The sequence below is a fragment of the Phocoena phocoena genome, chromosome 1 (assembly GCF_963924675.1).
Source record: "Phocoena phocoena chromosome 1, mPhoPho1.1, whole genome shotgun sequence".
Lineage (NCBI taxonomy): Eukaryota > Metazoa > Chordata > Mammalia > Artiodactyla > Phocoenidae > Phocoena > Phocoena phocoena.
In genome coordinates, this window is record NC_089219.1 from 33,080,220 (window position 1) to 33,102,210 (window position 21,991).

At 56.2% G+C, this 21,991-nt stretch overlaps 1 protein-coding gene across 2 annotated transcripts in view; it reads left to right on the forward strand.

Moving 5' to 3' along the window:
• KCNQ4 (potassium voltage-gated channel subfamily Q member 4) overlaps positions 1–17,399 on the forward strand; it is a 54,230-nt gene extending 36,831 nt beyond the window's left edge. Inside the window, exons 8-14 of one of the 2 annotated variants that reach the window (XM_065898339.1) lie at positions 902–990; positions 2,726–2,887; positions 9,683–9,903; positions 11,623–11,722; positions 13,866–13,997; positions 16,482–16,611; positions 17,187–17,399. In XM_065898339.1, coding sequence (XP_065754411.1) covers positions 902–990; positions 2,726–2,887; positions 9,683–9,903; positions 11,623–11,722; positions 13,866–13,997; positions 16,482–16,611; positions 17,187–17,399 — 1,047 coding nt within the window. The remainder of the gene's footprint in view (positions 1–901; positions 991–2,725; positions 2,888–9,682; positions 9,904–11,622; positions 11,723–13,865; positions 13,998–16,481; positions 16,612–17,186) is intronic. The other variant, XM_065898345.1, reaches the window with a different exon arrangement.
• Positions 17,400–21,991: the final 4,592 nt, after the last annotated feature.

Here is a 21,991-nt window from a genome sequence, read left to right on the forward strand (position 1 = left end):
CGCAGAGGAAACCCTGCAACTTCATGGATGCTGAGGGGTTGGTAGGTGATGCTGTTTCCTCCCCTCGTCAATCCCATGGGCAGTGACAGGCAGCTGGGAAGGAGGGGGTGGGGTTATTATTAGTAACAATCGTTTATTCAGTCAGTGTTCATTCCCCAAACATTTGCAGAGCAGCCATCAGGTGCCAGAGGATACAGTGCTGGCCAAGACACAGCTTACAGTCTAAGGAGAGAGAAAGACATTAATCAAATACTCAGTGAATAGGTATTTATCAGCTGTGGTAACAGGATAACAGGAGTGTTTAAAGGGGGATCTTGGTCACTTTGTTATGAAGCAGAAACTGGAACTTGGTCACTTCGTTATAAAGCAGAAACTAACACACCATTGTGAAGCAATTATAATCCAATAAAGATGTTTAAAAAAAAGGGGGGACTAGGTATTAAGTGCCTACTATGTGCCATGCACTGCGCTTGGCATTTAATATACATTTGCCCATTTAGTCCTCACAACACTCTGTTAGGTAAGTAGTATTATGTCCGTTTCACAGATGAGGAACCTGAGGCTCTGCACATTTACTTAATTTGCCCACATGAGTAGGTGGCAAAGCTGGGGTTGGAAACCCACTTCTACCTGATGACAAAACCGCAGCTCTTACCTCCCACGCTCCGAGGCCTCTGGCTCTGATGCTGACTGTACATCACCTCGGGGCAGTCTTTTCTCTCCAGGCCTCCTTCTAGCCCTGCTGGTGGCTATGGAGTTGGAACTGGCCTCTGGCTCCGAGTACCCTTCAACTGGCCTGAGGACTGGGTTCTTTTGGGGGCAGAGGGCTGGTGGGGGGCTGAGAGGCCTCTCTGATGCCTTGTCCCCCACCACCTCCTTCCCGTTTCTTCCACACCACCAGGCTGCATGGCGCCTGTACTCCACCGACACGAGCCGGGCCTACCTGACAGCCACTTGGTACTACTATGACAGCATCCTCCCGTCCTTCAAGTAGGTCCTACTGCAGGGGTAAGGGGAGGTGGGTGGCTGGTAGTAATGCTCCTTGGGGACAAATGGCTGGGACTCAACCCTGGTGGGGGGGCAAAGGGGTGACAGCTCCCATGGGAGCATCTGGGGCTGGCTCTGTAGATCCTGTGTCACCCAGAGCCTGGACCGTCCTCTCTCCCACACTGCTATACCAGGGAGTGCGGTGACACTGGACACAGGGCGTGGGGTGGAGCCCTGCCCTGCTGGCTGAGCCCTGGGTCCTGGGGTTAGCAGGCCACACGCTCACCCAGAGTTGTTGCCACTCAGGGCAGTGGCCCAGGCAGCTCACTCCCCGCGGTCTGAGTTGGGGGCGGTGTTAGCGCTCGCCACCCTGGCGTATTGCAGCTGGGTAGAGACAGCGTGGCGTGGGCAAGAACGTGTGTGCCATGTTGGGTACAAGCACCCAGCCCAGCACCCCCATGCGTAACTGATTTTACTGTCCCAGGCAGCAGCCTTAGGGCCCAGAAGTGGGTTCGCCCCACTGGCCCAGGCTGGGGTAAGACTGCACGGGGTGGCTCCACACAGGGGGATCATAAACAGCATCACCAAGGTTCGTGTGGCCAGGTGCCTGGCCAGGCCCTGAGGCAGGAATGAAGACCTTGGAGAGCGGCTCAGTCCCGTGGGCAGGCGGGCAGTGAGCAAGGCGGGGCCGGGCTGCTGTGCTCAGCGTTTTTGCCGGTGCCTTTTTTGCCTCATTAGTTCTCCAAGAGCAGCTGTTGCGTGATCCCACTCACCCCTACACCTGGCTGCCCCCATCCCCGCTCCCTCTCAGCCCCAGGGGCCTTCCAGGGGAGGAGCAGGAGAGAAGGGGCTGGGAAGGAGGGGCTCCCAGAATTACACTGGTTCCCCCCATCTCTCCACCTGGCAGAGGCAAGCTCCCACCTTAGAGACAGGGAAGCTGGTTAGATTAGAAGGAGCCATCCTTTCTAGAAGTAGTCCTAAGGACTCAAGGCCAGGCCTTGGGGAGTGGGGCAGGGGCTGGTTTGTTAGAAATATGGTGTGTGATGGGGAGGAAAGATTTGGGAAGGTGGTCTTGGGTCCTCTGGAAAGAGGAACAGAGCTTGGTTTGGAAATTCTGGGTCCACTGATCCTCCTTTTCCCTGGACCTCGGTTTCCTCATCCATACAATAGACAAAGAGGACAAAGAGAGGCGATATCCTTCTTGGGTTATAGAAACAAGAAAGCCTGAGAGTTAAGAAGAAGCTGAGCCCTCAATCTGGTCTCCAAGAGCCCAGTGGCAAGAGTGAATGCTGCAGGAGGAGGAAGCTGGGCTGCCCTATCAAGTCTCCCTCCTCAGCCTCAGTTTCCCCCTAAAATCCAGTCGGATCTGGAGGGCGAGGATTTCAGGGCTGCCGCTGGCCTCCGGGTGGGCACAGCTCCACATCCAGGAGCTCGGCTTGCTGAGCAGAGAGTGAGGTGGATTTGAGCTCCCACCTGCCCCCTTGGGAGGGTGCCCTCGAGTGGCGCCCACCCTGCACTGTCATACTTGGCACCCTTGAGGGTTTCCCAGGAGCTGAGTGTAGAGAGAGAGGGAGGAAGGCTAGTCTCCCACCCCCACCCCTGCCCACACGGGCCTGGGGTGTTTGCCGAGCACCTCCAGAGAGGCAGGGCCTGGCAAGATCTGTCAGGAGCTCAGTGCCCTTGGGTGAGGGGGCGGTGCCAGGGCCCTGCCTGCTGCTGACGGTGCCCTGTCCTGCAGAGAGCTGGCCCTCTTGTTTGAGCACGTGCAACGGGCCCGCAACGGGGGCCTACGGCCCCTGGAGGTGCGGCGGGCGCCAGTACCCGACGGAGCGCCCTCCCGTTACCCGCCCGTTGCCACCTGCCACCGGCCGGGCAGCACCTTCTTCTGCCCTGGGGAAAGGTAGGGGCCCCCCGGGGCTGCCACCTCCTCTTGCTTCTCCTCCTCCTCTTCCATTCTTTGTCTCATCCTCTCTCAGACCTGCCTCCAGCCACTATGTGGGTGTCTGTGCCTGTGCTGGGGACTCCCAGGCCTTGTCATGAGGCCTGGACCAGTTGTCATCAGAGGGTCTGACAGGTACAGAACGAGGGTCTCTCTGGAGAGGCCAGAGTGGACTCATCGTCTTGTCACCTTGGGTTCCAAGGGTCTGAGTGGGGGAGATGTCCACACCATCCTTTCCCATCACCTCCTCCATTCATTCCATTGTCCTCTTTCTTTCTCTGTTTCCACATCCCCCTCACTCTTCCATCCCTGCACTCCCATCCCTCCCGGGAAGCTGGAGAGAGGAGGAGGCCGCTGGCCACAGGTGCTTACAGCTCAGGTAATCGTGGACACCATACTGGGGTGTGAGGGCAGGGACCCCCCCCCCCCCAGCATGTTCCTCTAGAAGGGGCTTGACGCTGAACTCGCCTCTCGGGAACGAGATGCCACCTGGAAAGAGAGCTCTGTGACTAAGAACTGCTGTAGGGCCTATGTAAACTCAACCAATGACTAATGCTCTTGTCTTGTGCAAGCCTTGTCCACAGCTTTGCTAATCCCAGAGGGTCCTCCTGGGATTCTCCCACAATGTCTTTCTTCCTTATAGAGGGACATTTTGCTGTCCCAACAGTCTCTTTCCCCTTGACCTGCCTTTCCTGGAGCGTTTGCATCTTGAAAGAAGAACAAAGAAAGAACAATGCTTACCCTCACGTAAATGTTCATAAATAGTGGAATTTCAGGCATATTTGGGTAAGGGAGGCCCACTAACTCACAATATGGGAAAGCGGCTTCTCCTGTAGAGGTGTAGTTTTGAGGTCAAGGATTCAATCCCCCCCGCCACCACAATCACCCCGTTGCCTACCCATCTCTTTGTTTTGTCTCATCTTTACATATCATCCCTGAATCAGGTGGACATCTGGTCCTTGAGCCTCAGGTGTGATTCTGAGTCCCAGGCCCAGAACAAGGGAGGGGAGAAGAGGTGAGCCACTCGGGGATCAGAAGGTGGAGGTGCCCTGAAAGCCTCCGCGCCTGGCGCTGCGTGTCCTTGAGAAAGTCATCAAGCTACTCTGAGCCTCTGGGTTCTGGGCAGAAAATCAGCAGTTTTTAGGCTGATCAGGGGCTCTGGGTTTCTGGGCTAAAAGGGCCTGGGGAACAGGGAGGAGGGGGTTCTGGTGCAGAGGATGCTGGGAGCAGAATTCCTTTTCCAGTCTCAGTGAGGGCACTTCTGGCCAGGGGCTGAACAGGAAGTGGGTAGAGAGGGAGAGCCCCTCCAGGTCTCTGGGAGGAAGGGAAGCATGATTGGCCAGGGTAGGCTGGGAGTTCACTGGAAGAGGGTCCACGGTGCAGCCCCACTCGTATCCTTTGTCACTATCTGAATGTCCTACAGTGTTATCCCCACACCCACCCAACCACAGCTGACAGGGAGAAACTCAGAAGTTTTGGCATTTGAGCACCGCGGCCCACGGCCTGCGCCAGGGCTCTCTGTAGCTTCAGTTCGCTCTCGTCTCACTCTGCCTGAGTAGGAAGACACTGAAAATGGAGATTATCCTGGACTCCAGTACTGGTACCACCCCCCACAGCTGCTCTGGGTCTCTGGCCCCCCGAGGCCTAGGAACAGATGACTGCCGAGAGCTCGGCCATCACTGACTTCCAGCCTGTGTCTGTCTGCCCTGCAGTGTCTGTGTGGCTGGGGCTTATGGTGCTGGTGGTGGAGTGTCCCTTCTTCCCAGGGATGCCAGGGGGCTGAGCTGGGATTTCTAGGAGATCAGGCACCAGCCTCAGGCCAAATGGCCATATCCTTAATCTTGGCTCTCTGGGCCCTGTGGGGTGGGTGCCCAAGACAGGACCCCCTCCCCCAACACACACACACCCCGGTTGGCCACACCTTTAGTGGTGCTTGTGGGTGGATCCAGGCTGAGTACGTTCCCAGGGCTACACGGAGCAGGACTTCCTGAGGGGTGGCATTGCAGGGCCAGCACCTCTCTCTGTGGGTTTTGTGATGAGGTGCTAAGACAGTGGTTCTCAAAGCATGGTCCACTGACTCCCTGCGTCTGCATCCCATGGGACATTTGTTCAAAATGCAGAGATACTGGACCTCTCCCCAAGCCCACGGAATGAGCATCTCTGGAGAAGAGGCACAGAGTTCTGCATATTTAACGTGCTCCCCATGAGATCCTTATGCAAAGCTGGAGAACCTCTGCATTCTGGGCATGTGGGCTGGAGGATGATTTGAGCTGGGGGGTCCTTCTCTCCCACCAGCCACGGGAAGCCAGCCCCATCCTGGCAGCTCCCCATGTTCTGCCCACCTGCCTCCTTCCCACTAACCTCTGTTTGTGTCTTGTTCTCAACTTTCCAGCCAGATGTTTAGTAATAAACGGAGTTTCTTTCGGATCCACGCCAGCTGGAGACCGAGGTACCCCCTCGCCTTCTCCTGTTCCCGTTCCTCCTTGCCCCACCCAGTTCTGGGGCTGGAGAGGCGGACAGGATGGGCCAGAGACAAGGTGCATGTGCCTGCCGCTTGCCATCTGCCTTGGGGCCCTGATGAGCCCCTCGCCTTCCTGGGGATGCCTCTGCCAGGTCTGGTGCCCAGTCTTCCAGGGCCTGGTGCCCAGTCTGCCAGGTCTGGTGCCCAGTCTGCCAGGAGGGACACGTACAGGAGCCTTGGGATGAGTTCTGGCTCTGCCGCTGACCCCCCTGCGTGATCTTGGCCAAATTGTTCCCTTCTCTGGACCTCAGTTTCCCATCTATGGAATGGGCAGATTGAACTAGAGGCTCTCTGAGGGTCCTTCCCACTCTGACCTTTGCCGGGCCTTTAGCTTCCTGGCTCCCCGCTGACCACCTAGATCCTAGCAGATGCCTGAAGGAGCTGGGATTGGCACCTCCTTCGCTAACTCCAGAGCCCAGTTCTTTAGCTGCCTCATTTAGCCACTACATCCCTTGGTACCTGCCCTGTGCCAGGCCCTGCACTAGGAACACAATGATAAATAAAACATTGTGCCTAGAGAGCTGCAAAGAGTAACTGCTCTTCGGTGTGATGAGCACAACTAAGGCAGAAGCAGGGGGCCTGTGGAGCTTGGGTCAGGCATTTCACCCGAGGAGGCCCCCAAAGGAGTGGGTGTGAGGGAGGGCCTTCCAGGCCAAGGAGGCGACACGCACCAAGGGGAGGGGGTGAGAGAGAGCGCGGCTTTGGCAAAGAACAGGCAGCCCAGCGTGGAGGTCGGGAGCCGAGGCTGGGTCATGAAGAAGCCAAGGGCCCCGTGAGCTTTATACTGTTGGCCCTGCCTGGCAGCTTGGGCTTACAGAGTCCTGGGTTTCCCAAAGTGCCTCAGGAGCCTTGTGGATCAGGGGACCCATGAGGAGGAGATGGGTGACGGAGCTCCTGGCTGCTCTACCAAGAAGCAGTGTTTCTTAGAAACATGGGTCCTGGATCTGAGCCTGGCTAGGGGACCTCGGGCATAAGCCCTCTGTGCCTCCATTTCCTCCCATGTAAAATGCGGACGATCGTAGGGTCTGCTTCCGTTCAAACTGTGCCTGGCTCAGAGGAAGTGCTATATAAATGTCAGCCTCATGCAGTTTGGTATGTTATGATATGAGCTTGGAAACCACGGCTGTAGGACACGGGCACATGCTGGAGGATAAAGCCGAGGAGTCTCTGGGTCAGATCTGCCCCTTTGCAAGATTCCTTGGGATGTGTGGGTGTGGTGGGCAGGAAGGGCGAGGCCAGGGTGGAGAGGCCAGCCACGTGCTGTTTCCCAGTCCTGAAGAGAGGGGCTGTATGCAGCACCAGTAGGGGTAGGCTGCCTTCCGCCACGCCTCCACCACCGAGCTTGGCCTTCGGCAGGCAGATGGAGTCCTTAAAGAAATCCCTGTGGGAGTGAGCACAGGGGTTGGGTCCAGCAGAGCAGTCAGAGGGCAGCCAGTGCCCCGAGCTTACCCTCTCACACGGGGAAGCCCCAGTCAAGCCCACACATCTGTCCCCCAGACACCAACAGACGCTGCAATCAGTTTCTCACTGGCGCCATTGATGTCTTGGGTCAGAAAATTCTTTATTGTTGGGGGCTGTCACATGCATTGTTCAGCATGTTTAGCTGCGTTCCTGGCCTCTACCTGGATGCTAGGAGCACCCCCCAGAGTGACGACCAAAAATGTCTCCAGCCAAATGTCCCCTGGTGAGCAAAACAGCCCCCACCTGAGCATCACTGCCCGAGACCCTATCCTGGCGGCTTGCCCCAGGGAAAGAACATAGTCTCTGCAGTCACAGAAAACTGGGTTCCAGGCCTCGTTCCATCCAGAGGAGCTCTATGACCTGGAAGCCGAGTCACCCCCTTCCATATCTGTAAAATAGGGGTCGTAACACTGGAGCCCGCCACCTGAAGTGGCTGAGAGCTGAAAAGGCTCAGGCAGTCAGAGTGGACCTTGTGTGTTCTGAGGAGCCAGGGAGGGAAGGAGCTCTTTCGATGTCCACTGTGTGCCAGGTTTCTTTCCATTTTCTTTGAGCTTTTAGGCTTCAAAGAGGCTGACATGAGCCATTTTCTGGGCACTGCCCAAGGAGCTGGAATCCAGGGCCGCCCCTGGGAAAACAGTGCCTTGTTACCTTGAAGAGGAGTCCAGGGTCTCTGGCTGGCTGGAAGGTTACAGAACCCCACAAACCACGCTGGAAGCTCCTTCAACCATCACAGAATCAGAGCTGGAGAGGGACCTTTCAAGACCTCTAGGGCAAGCCCCCACCCCCTTCCTTTATCAGTCCTGCTGAGTGCAAACTCAGTCTTGCACACTTCTCGTGACAGGGAGGTCACCCCCTTCCCCCAGAACACCATTGGAGTGATGTGCCGGTCACAGAGGTCCAGAGTTCTGGGCCCTTGGCTGAGTGTCAGGGCCTTCTCCGCCCCCCTCTCTTCCTCTGCCCCTTGGAAGAGTGGAGGACAGAAGGAGGGGCTGCACGGATGGGGTTGGGGGGTGCTTGCCAGCATGAAGAGAGCCTGAAGTAACAGCTCGGCAGAGGAAAGTTTGGGAGAGCCAACCTCAAACTTTGGTTGGAATCTTTGGGATGTGCTGAGGGGGTCCTGGGCCAGCAAACAGCATGCTGGATTGCAGGGGCCGCCCTGTCCTCATATCTTCAGGGCTCGCATCCTTGACCTGTAACCTCTCCCCTCCGGGCAGAGGTTCCTACCCCTAAGGATGGCCCTACATCCCAGTTGCCTTCCTGAAGGCACCTGCTGAAGGTGCCCCTGGTTTCGAGATCTCCCTCACCTCAGCACCTCGGCTCTATACTCTGTCCCCCATGCCCTGGGCATGGAGGACCATAGCTCCCACTCTGCCCTGAAACCAGAGTCTGTCCTCTCAACCCTGGATCTGAAAGTCCCAGAGACTAGGTGACACAGTGTCCTCCCCCAGCCCCGGGCCCATCTCAGAATTCCTCCCAGACTGGCTGGTGCTCTCCTGAGCCAGGGCCCTGGACATCTGGGGTGGAAGGGCCCCAAACGTGTCTGAAGGGGGCCCTTCAAGTGGCAAGCCACAGCAGGGAGGCAGTGGTGACACCACAGGCCATGGGATGGGGATGTTTGCATAGGTCCTATTCAGACAGCGACAACGTGGTCCTTGAACCTCTTGGACACAGAGTTACTCTACCAGGTATTGGTTAAGCAGGGCCTGTTGCGGGGAACCTGAGGCCTCCCCTCACCTGTCTTCCTCCAAGATTTGGGGAATGGGTGAGGAGTTTGGGTGCGGGAAGGGAAGTCTGAGTACACACACAGATACACACGTGTGTTCACACGTACACGGAGATGTAGATGCTGTTGAACTGCAGACTCAGGAGGCTGGGGGGGGGTCACATAAGCAGGACGTCAGTCTGGGGGGGCAGAGCTCAGGCAGGGGAGACCACAGAAGAACAGGTTATAGACCTTCACTGGGAGGAGGGGCACCAGGCATGGCCTGGGCATACTTGTGGGCCCATGCTGGGCCAAGAGCCCCAGCAGGCCAGTGCACTGCACACCTCCAGGGGCACCATTCTCACTGAAGTCTGAGTGATGGAGACTTTGGAATTTTGCAGTGCACTGCCTGTACAACTGTACCATGTCCTAAAGCCCTGACCTGACCAGTGTGGGGTCAGATAGCTCCAGCGGTGGGCAAAGGAGGAAAATATAAATTGACACGTGTATACACATGCCGACGTAGGTACACACACTGGCACCTGTGTGCATGCAAGCGCACACCCTACACAGGCACATGCCCTCAACTCCACACAGCCCGCCCCTGTGTACAGGGAGGAGCTGGGGGCCTAACTCAGTGTGCGTGGCCAGGTGAGCTTCTCCATCCCTCAGCAGCCTGTCTGTCCCCAGAGGGGTCACCACCTCCACCCACCCACCTGCCTGGGCCAGGCCCAGCTCCCCAGTCCCCCTGTCTGTCTCTGACTCCCTTCTTGGGTTTCTGTCACTCTTTCCACTCTGACATCTGTCTCCTGTGTACCCCTTATCTGTCTGGGCAACAAGGGGTGGGAGGTCGGAGTGGGGAGGGGAGCTGTTCAGACTGACCCTGGATCAGCTTCTCATAGGAGTCAGGGCCCCCCTCACCACACCCTTGTCCCATCCCAGGAAGTCTCCCCTTGGTGGAGAATCAGCCCCAGTAGCTGCCCCCAAGCCCTAAGTCAGCAGTGTCCCCACTCGCACTGGCCCCCAGCTCCGGCTAACTTGGCTCTCTCCCCCACCCGACCTGCTGTGCCAGCAGGCGGATGGGTATCAAAGACCGCATCCGCATGGGCAGCTCCCAGCGACGGACAGGCCCCTCCAAGCAGCACCTAGCACCTCCACCGATGCCCACTTCCCCGAGCAGTGAGCAGGAGGGGGAGGCCAGCAGCCCCACCAAGGTGCAGAAGAGCTGGAGCTTCAACGACCGCACCCGCTTCCGGGCCTCCCTGAGACTCAAACCCCGTGCCTCCACTGAGGGTGAGCCCCTGCGGGTCTGGGGCCAGGACCTGCTGAGGGTGGCAGCGCGGACACAGAGTCTGGGCTGGGGGGTGGAAATAACTCGGTTCTAGCCCTAGCTTTGCAGCGGGTTGACTATCTTTGGGCACCAGTCTTCTGGTCTGTAAAATGGGCATCATAATACCTGCTTTGCTGATGCTCCAGACTGAGAATCAGAGGAGAATGTAGAGGTGGCATTTGGTAGTGGTTAGGAGCACAGACTTTAGAGCCAGGCTGCCTGGGTTTGAATCCTGGCTTTGTCACTTATCTTGGGCAGGTAACCTGATCTCCCTGGGCCTCATTTTGCACATCTATAAAATGGGGACAAGAAGCATATCTACTTCATAGGTTTGTTGTGAGGATTAAATGAGATTATCCACAGAAGAGTTCTGGAATATAGTAAGTGCCCAACAAAAGCTAGAAGTATTATAAACATGCTCTGGAAGGAGCAGGAAGCCATCCTTGCTGAACTGAGCCCTGACTGTTGGGGGCTGGATTATCTCATTTACTTCTCTCAACAACCCTGGGAAGTAGGGTCTGTCTCTACCCCCATTTTATGGATGTGGAGACTGAGCTCTCTCAGCTAGTGAGTGGTAGAGCTGGTATCCCCAGCCACGTCTGTCCAGCTCCACGGCCCACACTCCCCACCCTGGCCCTCTTTGCCAGCCCAGCCTGGGGATGTGAGGCTGTGAACCTGGTGGGGTTGCTTTTAACTGGTTAGAGAGGTCACTTTTTTGAGTTCGAGCTCTGCTCCTGACTTGCACTGTGACCTAGGTAGGATACTGCCCCTTTCTGTGCCTCGGTGTCTTCTTCTGGAAAACAAAAGGGTTGGACCAAGTCCCCTGGAAGACTTCTCCCAGCTTTGACCTGCTTCAGGGCCCTGGGTGGGAAAAGGAGTTGGGGGGGTAGACAAGGATGGAGGTTGGGGACGGGAACCTCGGAGGGAGGGGACCCGGCCATGCTGTCTCTGTCCGTGCTGTATCAGCCCCCAACATGCTGCTGGCTGACCACTCAGACAGCCCTTTCCTGGAAAGTTACAGAACCCCACAAACCAGTCTTTGGGAGGTGCTGGAAGTCTGGGCATGGCTGGTGCCCGGGGCCTCCTCTTCCCTGCCAAGAAGCTGCCTGGCCTCCTGCCCCTCCGGCCCCTGTGAGGCCAGGATAGCATTACCTGTCTGTGCAGTGCAGGGCACCAGCCTCGGAGAAGCTGTTTCTCTCATGGGGGCGGGAGGGAGAATGACTTGGTTTAGAGGCCTCGTCAGTTGCAGAGCTGGGGGGTGGGACCCAGTCCCTCGATTCGCTCCTGGCTGAAGGATGAGGCTGTGTGCGCCATTATGTGCAGAGGCCTCAAGCCCCTTGTCTTTGGCGCTCACTGGCCTGCGTGGTGGGACGGGTGGGACTTCCTCTAGGGCTGTATGCAGTTTACCCCGGGCCAGACCAGACGTGCCCTAAAGCAGCTCCTGCGCACCAGCCACCAGGGAGATGTTTACACAGGGCAGACGGGCATGCAGCAAACTGAGGTTTTCACTCTGGGCAGGACAGCCAGGGGGGGCAGGAACCTGGTCTACTCTGTGCCCCCAGGAAGGTTCTGGGCCCTTCCCGAGGCTCTGTCTCCCTCTCCGTACCTCTAAGGGTGGTGGTAGGGGTTGGGAATGGCCCCTTCTGCTGCCACCACCTGTCCCCCTCTCCCCGACTTTTCAGAGGGCCCCTCAGAGGAAGTGGCAGAGGAGAAGAGCTACCAGTGTGAACTCACAGTGGACGATGTCATGCCCGCCGTGAAGACGGTCATCCGCTCTGTCAGGTGAGACTGAGGCTGGAGGCGGGCCGCCCACTGCTGCTCCCCATCTGGGGCCTGCCCTCATGGCCAGGCCCGGCCTAGCATCCAGCGCGCCAGCTGCCGCCTGCCTGGTACCCTCAGTGGAAGGCGGGTGGGGTGGAGAGGCGGCATATGGCTCCCAGCAGGGTTTGCGCAGACTCATCGTGTCTGGAGGGCTGGCCGGGTGGGGCGGTGGGCACCGCTGCCCATCGTGGTCCCTCCGCTCACACCTGCGGTGTCCTCTCTGCTTCTCTCCCCTTCCTCTCTCTTACTTTATGTCAGGCTCTCTTCTCTTTATTTCTCTCTCCCTAGCTGGTATCGGCACCTGCCTGTTTCTCCCTGGGTCTCTGTCTTACAGGCGGTTTTGCTCCATCTCTGTGTCTCAGTCTCATCCTCCTCTTGCCTCTGTGACTCACACTTACTGTCTCTCCTTGGGTGTCTTGACCTCTGCCTGTCTGTCTTCCCCAGGACTTCCTCCAGAGCAGTATTTTTCAAACCACAGGTCACAACAGTTTGAAGTGAAATCAATTTAGTGGGCCATGGTCAACATTAAAAAAAAAAGAATAGAAAGTATCAGAGTGCATCCCTCATAGTAAGAATAAAAGTGTTGAAACTTGTTTCAGTTGTGTGTGTGTGTGTGCGTGCGTGTGTGTATACTAGCTTCTGTAAACTGTGTTTCTTATGGTGGGTCTTGGTCAAAAAGTTTGAAGGCCCCTGCCCTACTGGCTTTACTGGCTGTCTCCCTCAACAATTCAGGGGTGGGGGGCAGAGTCTCCTGAGCCCTTTGGCCATCCAGCCAGGGATCTGGCCGCAAGCTCCTTGGAATGGAGTTCTGGTCTAGTCTCTGTCTCCACCCTGCCGCTCCAGCTTCACCCCTAGGCCTTCTAGACTCACCCCCTCTCCTCCCTGCCTCATGCACCTGCCTAACCCTTTTAAATCAGATTCAGCTGGGCACCCTCCTCCCAGAGAGTCTGAGGCCTCTCCCCACCTGCTTTTTACACATCCTGTCTCTCCCCTCCAAGTGCCCAGCTTCTGGAACACAACGCCCGAGCTGCCCCCTGGCTAAGGTCAGCTCTCCTTGACGCCTCACACGCAGCATGCCCCAATCCTGTTCCTCCTCCCATGTCCCCACGTCAGGCAGTGCCACCGCCATCCACCCGGTGCCCAAGCCGTGGGAGTCATGCTGGACTCAGACTTAGAAGCCTTTCGGTCCTCTCTCCCGCACTGCTCAGGGCTGTCCTGTGTCTCCACCCCACTGCCCTCTCCCAGCTCTTCCCCTGCAGTGGGTCTTCCCACCCGGGACTCTGCCCATCCGGGGCATCCTCCACACAGGCCTGCAGAGGAAGCCACATGGCCGTCCCCACTGCCCCGACCTCCCAGGGCCCAGTCGCTGCTGGGGATTCAGAGCTCTTCAGAGTACCCCCCTCAGCCCCGCCACACATACACACACTTCCCCTGCCTCCCATGGATTAACCCTTTTCCTTCACATCCTGTTCCAGCTACTCTGAACTGACTCTCACTCACACATCGCCTTGCCTGTCTGTGTCCAGAAAGCCTCCCTTCATTCCCCACCTCTTGCCCTGGGACTGCAAAGTATCACTCTTAAGACTTGTCCCCTGACCTCCCCACCCGAGCTCTCCCTTCTCATGGTCCGCAGTCTTCTTTCTCCATTCCTTGACATGACCCTTGTCACCCCATAATTGTCTGTGTCCTCTCCGTCTCCCACCCCAGACCAGTGTTCCTGAGGCCAGGGATTGGATCTGGTGCCCTTTTGGGTGCCCGGGGTCCAGCACAGCCGTGCTAACAGGCATATGCAAAAATGTCTTCCCCTAAGCTGTCATCAGCAACAGTGTTCACAGATGCCTACCTTGTGTCCCACCCAGCAGAGAGAAACCAGGCCCAGCCCCTGCCCTCCCAGCTGACTGAAGATACAGGCACATTAAAGAATACCAAACAAACTTAGGGGGCCAGGGCAGGAGCGCGGTGGGTATGTAGGCAGGCTGGACACCCAGCAGTGGCTGTTTGCGGTGGCCCAAGCAGGAGCTGCCCTCGTGCTGGACAAGGTAGCAAAGGACGGAGAGGGGGCTGGAAAAGAATCCCTGTCCTCTGAGACCCCCTCCCCCGACAGGATCCTGAAGTTCCTGGTAGCCAAAAGGAAATTCAAGGAGACGCTACGACCATACGACGTGAAGGACGTCATCGAGCAGTACTCAGCAGGGCACCTGGACATGCTGGGCCGGATCAAGAGTCTGCAGGCCCGGTGGGTGAGCCGGCCTCCAAAGGGGGAGGGGGGCAGGGCGGCCGCGGCACCAACCCCCGCACGAGGTCCGCTGGAGCCTCTCTGCCGGCGCCCGAACGGAGCCCCGAGCGCCCCCTAGGCGCCGCTGCGGGAGCTGGAGTTTCTGGCCTGCAGCGCTCTGCAGCCAGAGCCCGCACCTGTTGTTGAACCTGAGGAAACGCCAAGCCGCAGGTCCTCCCTGCGAACCCTACTGACCTGCTTGCCGCGGGAACGTCTTTAGATGACTGTTTTCTCGTCCTGAAGTAACAGGCTTAAGATAATCAGTGACTTCCCATCTCCTAAGGGAATAGGCAAATTGTCCTCAACGCTGCTCACCTCTTGCCCCTGGAATCCTCCAGCACCTCTTCTCTCCACCCAGCGTCTAGGTAGATTCTCACGTCAAGACCCCAATCACCTACAACTCTCCCTTTTCCTCTTGTGGCTTGCATTCTCACTGCCCATTCATTTGTTCTCTCAAGAAATAGTTATTGGGTATTTATTTGTTACTTACCAGACAGTGGGGATATGGTAGAAAGCAAATGGCTCCTCCCTCATGGAGCTTTCATGCCAGCTGAAGGAGAACAGATGATAGTAAGTGAAACTAGAATATGTCAGATGATAATAAAGGCTAAGGAGAAAAATAAGGGTTAGGGTGTTGGGATTTGTGGTTTTTAAATAGGCGAGAAGGTGACATTTGAGGAAAAAAAAAGTTGAAGGTGAGGCAAACAGTCCCATGGTTGTTGTTTAAATAGTTTCCAGAGGGAACAGCAGGTGCAAAGGGTTTGAGATGGGCAGGTGCCTGGGGTGATGATTTAGGAACAGCAAGCAGGCCAGTGCGCCTGTCCTAGCATGAGGGAAGCAGGAGATGAGGTTAGAAAGCTAATGGCACTTAGACTATATAAAGCCATGTAGGCCACTGCAAAGATGTTGGCGTTCATCAGAGTAAGATGCAAGCGTTGGAGGGCCTTGAGCAAAGGACTGATGAAATCTGAGGTATATTTTAAAAGGATCACCCTGGATGCTGTGTTGAGAATGGCCTATAAGGGGCTGGGGTGGAAGCAGGGAGACCAGTGAGGGAGCTACTTCAGACATCCAGGCAAGAGATGCTGGGGACTTGGACCAGGTGGCAGCAGTTGAGGTGGGGAGAAATGGTCATATTCTCGATATATTTTGAAGGTAGAGCTGACAGGGTTTTTGGAAGGAGTGTAAGAGAAAAAGAGAGAGAGGGAGAGAATCAAGGATAAAGCTAAGGTTTTGGCTTCAGCAAGAGGAAAAAAGTTGCTGTTTATTGACATGCGGGAGGTCAATGAGGGGAGCAAGTTTTTTTTGTTTGTTTTTTTGCGGTATGCGGGCCTCTCACTGTTGCGGAGCACAGGCTCCGGACGGACGCGCAGGCTCAGCGGCCATGGCTCACGGGCCCAGCCGCTCCGCGGCATGTGGGATCTTCCCGGACCGGGGCACGAACCCATGTCCCCTGCATCGGCAGGTGGCCTCTCAACTACTGCGCCACCAGGGAAGCCTGAGTGGAGCAAGTTTTGATCAGGAAAGTTGGGACATGTTGGGCTTGTGATGTCCATCAGACATCTAAATGGAGTGTTGATCTGGTAGAGGAGTGTGGAGTTTGGAGGAGAGGTGTAGGCTGGAGATACAGATTTGGTGTCAACAGTGTATAGAGGAATTGAAAATCTGGAACTGAAGACATCAGTTAGCGAGTGAGAGTAAATAGAAATAAAGAAGTCCCAGGAATGAGCCTTGGGTCCTGCAATGTTTAGAGATTGTGGAGATAAAGGAGGAACCAGCAAAGGAGACTGAGAAGGAGCGGTGAGTGAGGTAGGAGGAGAACTGGGCGAGGCTGATGTTTGGGAGTCCAGATGAAGAACATGCAGGAAGAAGGGGTGATCAGTTGTGCTGAACACTGCTAACAGGTCAAGTATAATGAGAATCAAATTTAACAACGTGGAGGTCATTTGGGAACTTGACAACAGTAGTTTTGGTGAAATGGTGGGAATGAAAGCCTGATTGGGGAGGTTTTGGAGAGGAAGGGAGGAGAGAAACTGAAGATAGAGGGTAGAGATAACGCTTTCAAGAATTTTGCTATATAGAGGAGTAGAAAAATAACGTGCATCCAGTTCCAGCCTTGTCCCCCTTATAACTCACATTCCCACTTTTGTCTCTCCCTCTACCCAGCCCACCGTTGCCTGCCTGCCCTCCCATCAGGCAGCTGTTTTACTTGTCATGCTTGCGTGTGGTGCCTTTGCTCTCCTGTTTGGAAAACCCTCAAAGCAGCGGCCGGGTACCTCCGTTTAACTCGGCCTCCATTTGGCAGATCAAACTGGCCCCTCCCTCAGATTGCCTGCTCCCACCTTGCAGGATGTCTCTCTCCCCTTTCAGCAGGCAAACTCAAATTCTTGTAGGAGAGAGTTGTGGCGAGTGCCTGGGCCCTTTGACAGTTCCCTTTCCCCACAGGGTGGACCAGATTGTCGGCCGGGGCCCCGGGGACCGGAAGTCCCGGGAGAAGGTCGACAAAGGGCCCTGCGACACGGAGGCGGTGGATGAAATCAGTATGATGGGACGCGTGGTCAAGGTGGAGAAGCAGGTGAGTGTCGGAGGTAGTTTCGCTGGTGTGGTGGAGCTAGTCGTCGACCGAGAAGCTCTGGAAGGCCCCCGGGTCAAGCCCAAGGGGAGGGTGCGTTTCTCAGAGCAGCCCAGAGTACCCGCGGGGCAGGCATCCCCTGCCCGACCGACCCCGCCCCACAGATAAGCCCCGCCTCCCAGGAGGCCCGCCCACTCCTGCTAAAAGACCCCGATAACCCCACCCTCTCCAGCCAAACCCCGCCCTAGGTTGCTAGCGTCTCAGATAAGCCCGTCGAAGTCCCACCTACTTCATTTGACCCCCTCCTCACTTGTCTCTGTCGATCACCCGGACTATCCCAACCAATCACAACTAAATTTCGTTCGTGGGGGGCGGGGCGGGGAATAAAGCCCAGGTTCCCAGCTTCGTTCCGCCCTCCGGCCAAGCTCCGCCTTTCCTGTCGCACCCCCTCCCGGAGGAGCCGCGTCTCCCACATGTGACCCTCCCCGGGAAAGCCCCGCCTCCCAGCCGCGTCCCGCCCCCCAAGTCCCGCCTCCAGTCCCGGCCAGGCCCCGCTTCCAGCCGCGCCCCGCCCCCAGGTGCAGTCCATCGAGCACAAGCTGGACCTGCTGTTGGGCTTCTACTCGCGTTGCCTGCGCTCTGGCACCTCGGCCAGCCTGGGCACCGTGCAAGTGCCGCTCTTCGACCCCGACATCACCTCCGACTACCACAGCCCTGTGGACCACGAGGACATCTCCGTCTCCGCACAGACGCTCAGCATCTCCCGCTCGGTCAGCACCAACATGGACTGAGGGGCTTCTCAAGGGCGGGGTAGCACACGGCCAGCCCCTCGGCCTGGCGCTCGGACCCGCCCTCTGAGGCCTCCGGACTCCTCTCTTACTTGAACTCGCTCCCTCGTGGGGAGAGAGGCCACACGCAGTATTGAGCTGCCTGGGTGGGCGAGATACCCGATGTGGGTGCCAGCGACCCGCCCCACCTCAGGAGCGTGAGATGCCAGGCCGCACGGAGGGCAGCAGCGACGGCTGTCCTGCGGCCTCTGGGCCCCCCAGTGCCCTGCCCGTTCCATCAAGGCCCGACACGGCCCGCCGGGCAGGGGCACTGCTCCGGGAGTGGGAGCGGGGCGCTGGGGCCCTGGGCCCTGACTCAGCTTCCAGCTATGCAAGGTGAGGTCTTTGGCCTGCCCTTTGGACAGAGCAGGGAAGCCTTCCGGCCAAGTCCCCGCCCCACTTGGGGGTGGGCCCACGGTGCCCATACAGGTACCCACAAGCACAGGACCCTGCCGCAAGGCAGGTGGGCACCATATATGCAAACTATGTTAAATATGCAACTTTGGGGACCCCCATGGGGTCCCTCTGCCCCTCCCCCACTGGGAGATGGGCCCCCAGCAGTAGCTGGTCTCAGGCTGCTTGGCTATGACCCCCATCCCTGTTCTTTGGCTTATCAACTGCTCACCTCCCAGCATGGGGCCTCTTTCTCCCTTGCCTCCCAAAGGGCAGTGTCTGGGCCTTTCTTCCCATTTGCAGGTGTCCCCTCCCAGGGGCTCCCTCTTCCTGCCAATGTTCACTCCCCTCTGGCCCTAGACACCTTTGACAGCACAAGTTTCTGTGTTCTCCCCCCAACCTCCCGTAGACAATGCTCCCAACCGTCACACAAACATGTCCCTACAGTTGCCCCAGACATGCAGGAAGTCTCTCACACTCGCGCTGACACACACAGTCACCCACACTTGGAGACTTGAGCACAGAGCCACTCCGCTTTTCCTGGGCCTCTGCAGCTGAGGCCAGTGGACTGGCCTTGCAGGGCAATGTCCACTCCTACCAACTACGTCCAGGCAGGAGAGGGAGCTCTGACGTGACTCCAGGTCTCCAGAACTTTACCAGCTCCCCTTTCTCAAGAAGATCTACTCCTCACAGGTCCAGGAGCCCTAACTGCTGCCTCTGCCTGCCCCCGAGGGCCCTCCTTAGCGCCCCCACAGCACAACTCAGGCCTAGGCCTCTGGGGCCTGGACAGCACTGGAAAGACCAAAGGCCCTTCCGCAGGGTGGTTATCAGGCCCACTTCCATCTAGGCTTGCCCTCTTCCTAGTTACTCTAACTCACTCCCAGAGAGAATAATAAGGCATCTAGCGAGTACCATTTGTCAGGAACCAAGTGCATACGGCGCTCATATGCACTGTTTCCCCTCCTTCCATACTCCACTTTTCACTTCAGTTGGCAGCCCCCATACTGCATAAGCCTCCATCCACTCCAGGCCCCCAGCACCTCTTTGGTATCCCTAACCCTTTGTCCCTCTTCTGCAAAGCCAGTGCAGGTGGCAGGAGGGTGATGGGTAGTGGACCAATGGTGACCCTTTGTGGGGCACCAGGGAATAAGGGTCTCAGGCCCAGCTGCCTGCATCTCATGACTGGGGACCTGCATGCACCAGCGCCAGGGCTGGGGTTGGATCTTGCTCAGCCCCACGGTGCCCAGCCTCTGCCCCCACATGCCCTCTGCATGTGACCGTCATGCCCTGGATGGAGCCTATCCTGGCTCACCTCACCTGCACTGCACTGTCCCCAGAGAGCCACACCTCCGCCCCCTGAGAGACAGAGCTGTGGAGAGGGGCAGGAGAATGGGATTACCCTATGACCAAAGGAGACTTGGGAAGAAGCCCTTCCTGCTTCCACCATCAAGGTTCCCCACCAACCCGGTTCTCGGATATGCAAGTACCTCACTTTGTTAACTTATTAACTTATTGATTTCATTAAAGTTTTCAGCAGGAGGTGGTTGGTCTTGGTTGTTCAGTGCCTGTGGAGTGGGGCATCTGGTCTGGGGGTGGGGATGAGGAGATTTGGAAGGCAGCTATCCTCACCACTATACCACCAACGCTGCACAGGAGGACGAGGAGATTTGGATTAGTCAGGACTCTTTTGGTTGTAAACAACAGAAATGAAACACGATATGCCTTAAGTGGAAGGAAGGAAGGAAGGAAGGAAGGAAGGAAGGAAGGAAGGAAGGAAGGGGAGGGAGGGAGAAATTTATTGGCCCAGATAACTAAAAAGTCCAGGGGATAGATTTGGCTTCATGCGCAGCTAGATCTAGGTGCTTAAATGTGTCAGGGATCTCTCTTCTGTCTCAGCTCTCCTCTTAGGTAGGCTGACCTCTCAAGATGACCTCCGGCACTTCCAAATTTACTTTCTTTTGGTTTAGTGCCCCAGTGAAAAGTGAGTACCACTTTTCTAATAGTTTGTATCAGTCAGGGTCCAGTCAGAAAAACAGAAACTACACTAGGTTTTTCAACACAAAGACTTTACTATAGGGAATGGGTTACACTGATGTAGGTAGACTGTAAGAACAAACAGAACCACTGCAGGAAGCAGCTCCCACTCCTAAGGCAGGAGTACAGGGAAGAGGTTGGGACTAACAGAAACTACAGGCTTGATTGGGGGAACCCTAAAGTGCTAGGGCTCAGAGGTCTGGAGAGGGGGTGCTGTCTGGCTGATGCTAGTACCTCCTAGGGGACACAGTGAAGCTTGTCTGGGAGTACAGAAAAGTAGCTGAGGGCTGGGAGCGGCTGTGGCTACCAGGCTGTTGCCGATGAGGTTAGTAAGCAAAGAAGGAAAATCTCCACTCCTTCTGCCTTCCAGTGTTTCCCCAGTGTCCCTAGTTGTCAAAACTAGCTGACAAAGCTGATGTAGTTTGCAGAGTGCCAGCTCCAGCTTCACAGAGCAGATTACAGAAGGCAGAATCTGGAACGAAAAGACAGTAGCTTCATAACTGGCACCGCCCACCCCTTTGGACACTCAGTATCCACACACGTCAATCCACACGTTTGAACGTCCATCTAACAACTATCCTGCATACAAATGAAGAGGCTCTAACTCACTCCCCGGAAAGAGAAAAACAAGTAGTCCCGACATCCAATAGATGTATCCAGCTCCAGGAGTTAGTCACTGAATCCATATTAGAGCGATGTTAATTACTCTAATTCAGTCACAGTTGCACCTACAACTGAAGAGTAAAGTTAGCAATTGCTTACAATCTTAAACTAATAAGGGAAGGGCTTCCCTGGTGGCGCAGTGGTTGAGAGTCCGCCTGCCGATGCAGGGGACACGGGTTCGTGCCCCGGTCCGGGAGGATTCCACATGCCGCAGAGCGGCTGGGCCCGTGAGCCATGGCCACTGAGCCTGCGCGTCCGCAGCCTATGCTCCGTAACGGAGAGGCCACAACAGTGAGAGGCCCGCATACTGCAAAAAAATAAATAAATAATAATAAGGGAAAAGGAGAGGAGAGGGGAAAAAAATCACTTAATATCACACACACACACACACACACACACACACACCAAGCAAAGAACATATACATAGCTGCAGTAGACCTCCTTCTGGTAACTGATCACAGTGCCATAGTTGTTAGATACATAGATAGATACATAGATACATTTAATTGAGTAAATGTTTCTCTTTATATATTATATATATTTCACTAATTGAGTGAATAAACTTCTTTCTTCCACTGTCCTTCTATGTTCTCTTTGCCCTCGCCAGGATCTCAGCTAGTTGGAGTTAGTTACATGGTGGAGTGACCCAAATAATCATTCCTGAAAGGTCTGAAGCTTCAGTAGTCCTGCACAGTTTTGGGTGCCATAGCTTTTTTTTTTTTTTTTTTTTTTTTTTTTTGCGGTACACAGGCCTCTCACTGTCGTGGCCTCTCCTGTTGCGGAGCACAGGCTCCATTCACGCAGGCTCAGCGGTCATGGCTCACGGGCCCAGCCGCTCTGCAGCATGTGGTATCTTCCCGGACCAGGACACGAACCCGTGTCCCCTGCATCGGCAGGCGGACTGTCAACCACTGCGCCACCAGGGAAGCCCTGGGTGCCATAGCTTTTTAAAATTATTATTAATTAAGTTACTTTTGGCTGTGTTGGGTCTTCGTTTCTGCGCAAGGGCTTTCTCTAGTTGTAGCGAGCGGAGGCCACTCTTCATCGCGGTGCGCGGGCCTCTCAATGTCGCGGCCTCTCTTGTTGCAGAGCACAGGCTCCAGATGCGCAGGCTCAGTAGTTATGGCACGCAGGCTCAGTAGTTGTGGCTCGTGGGCTCTAGAGCGCAGGCTCAGTAGTTGTGGTGCACGGACCTAGTTGCTCCACGGCATGTGGGATCTTCCCAGACCAAGGCTCGAACCCGTTTCCCCTGCAGTGGCAGGCAGATTCTCAACCACTGTGCCACCAGGGAAGCCCCAAGTGCCATTGCTTTTTGTTAACTTTTGTACATGGAAGTACTAAGAGGACCCACAAGAATCCCCTGGGTCCCTTCCTTGCCCTTGCTGTATATCGGCACCCTAATTTCCCTTTGGCAGAGAGGATCAGTCTGGCAAGCCAGCATGTTAACTCTTTCTTTGCCTGCTGTT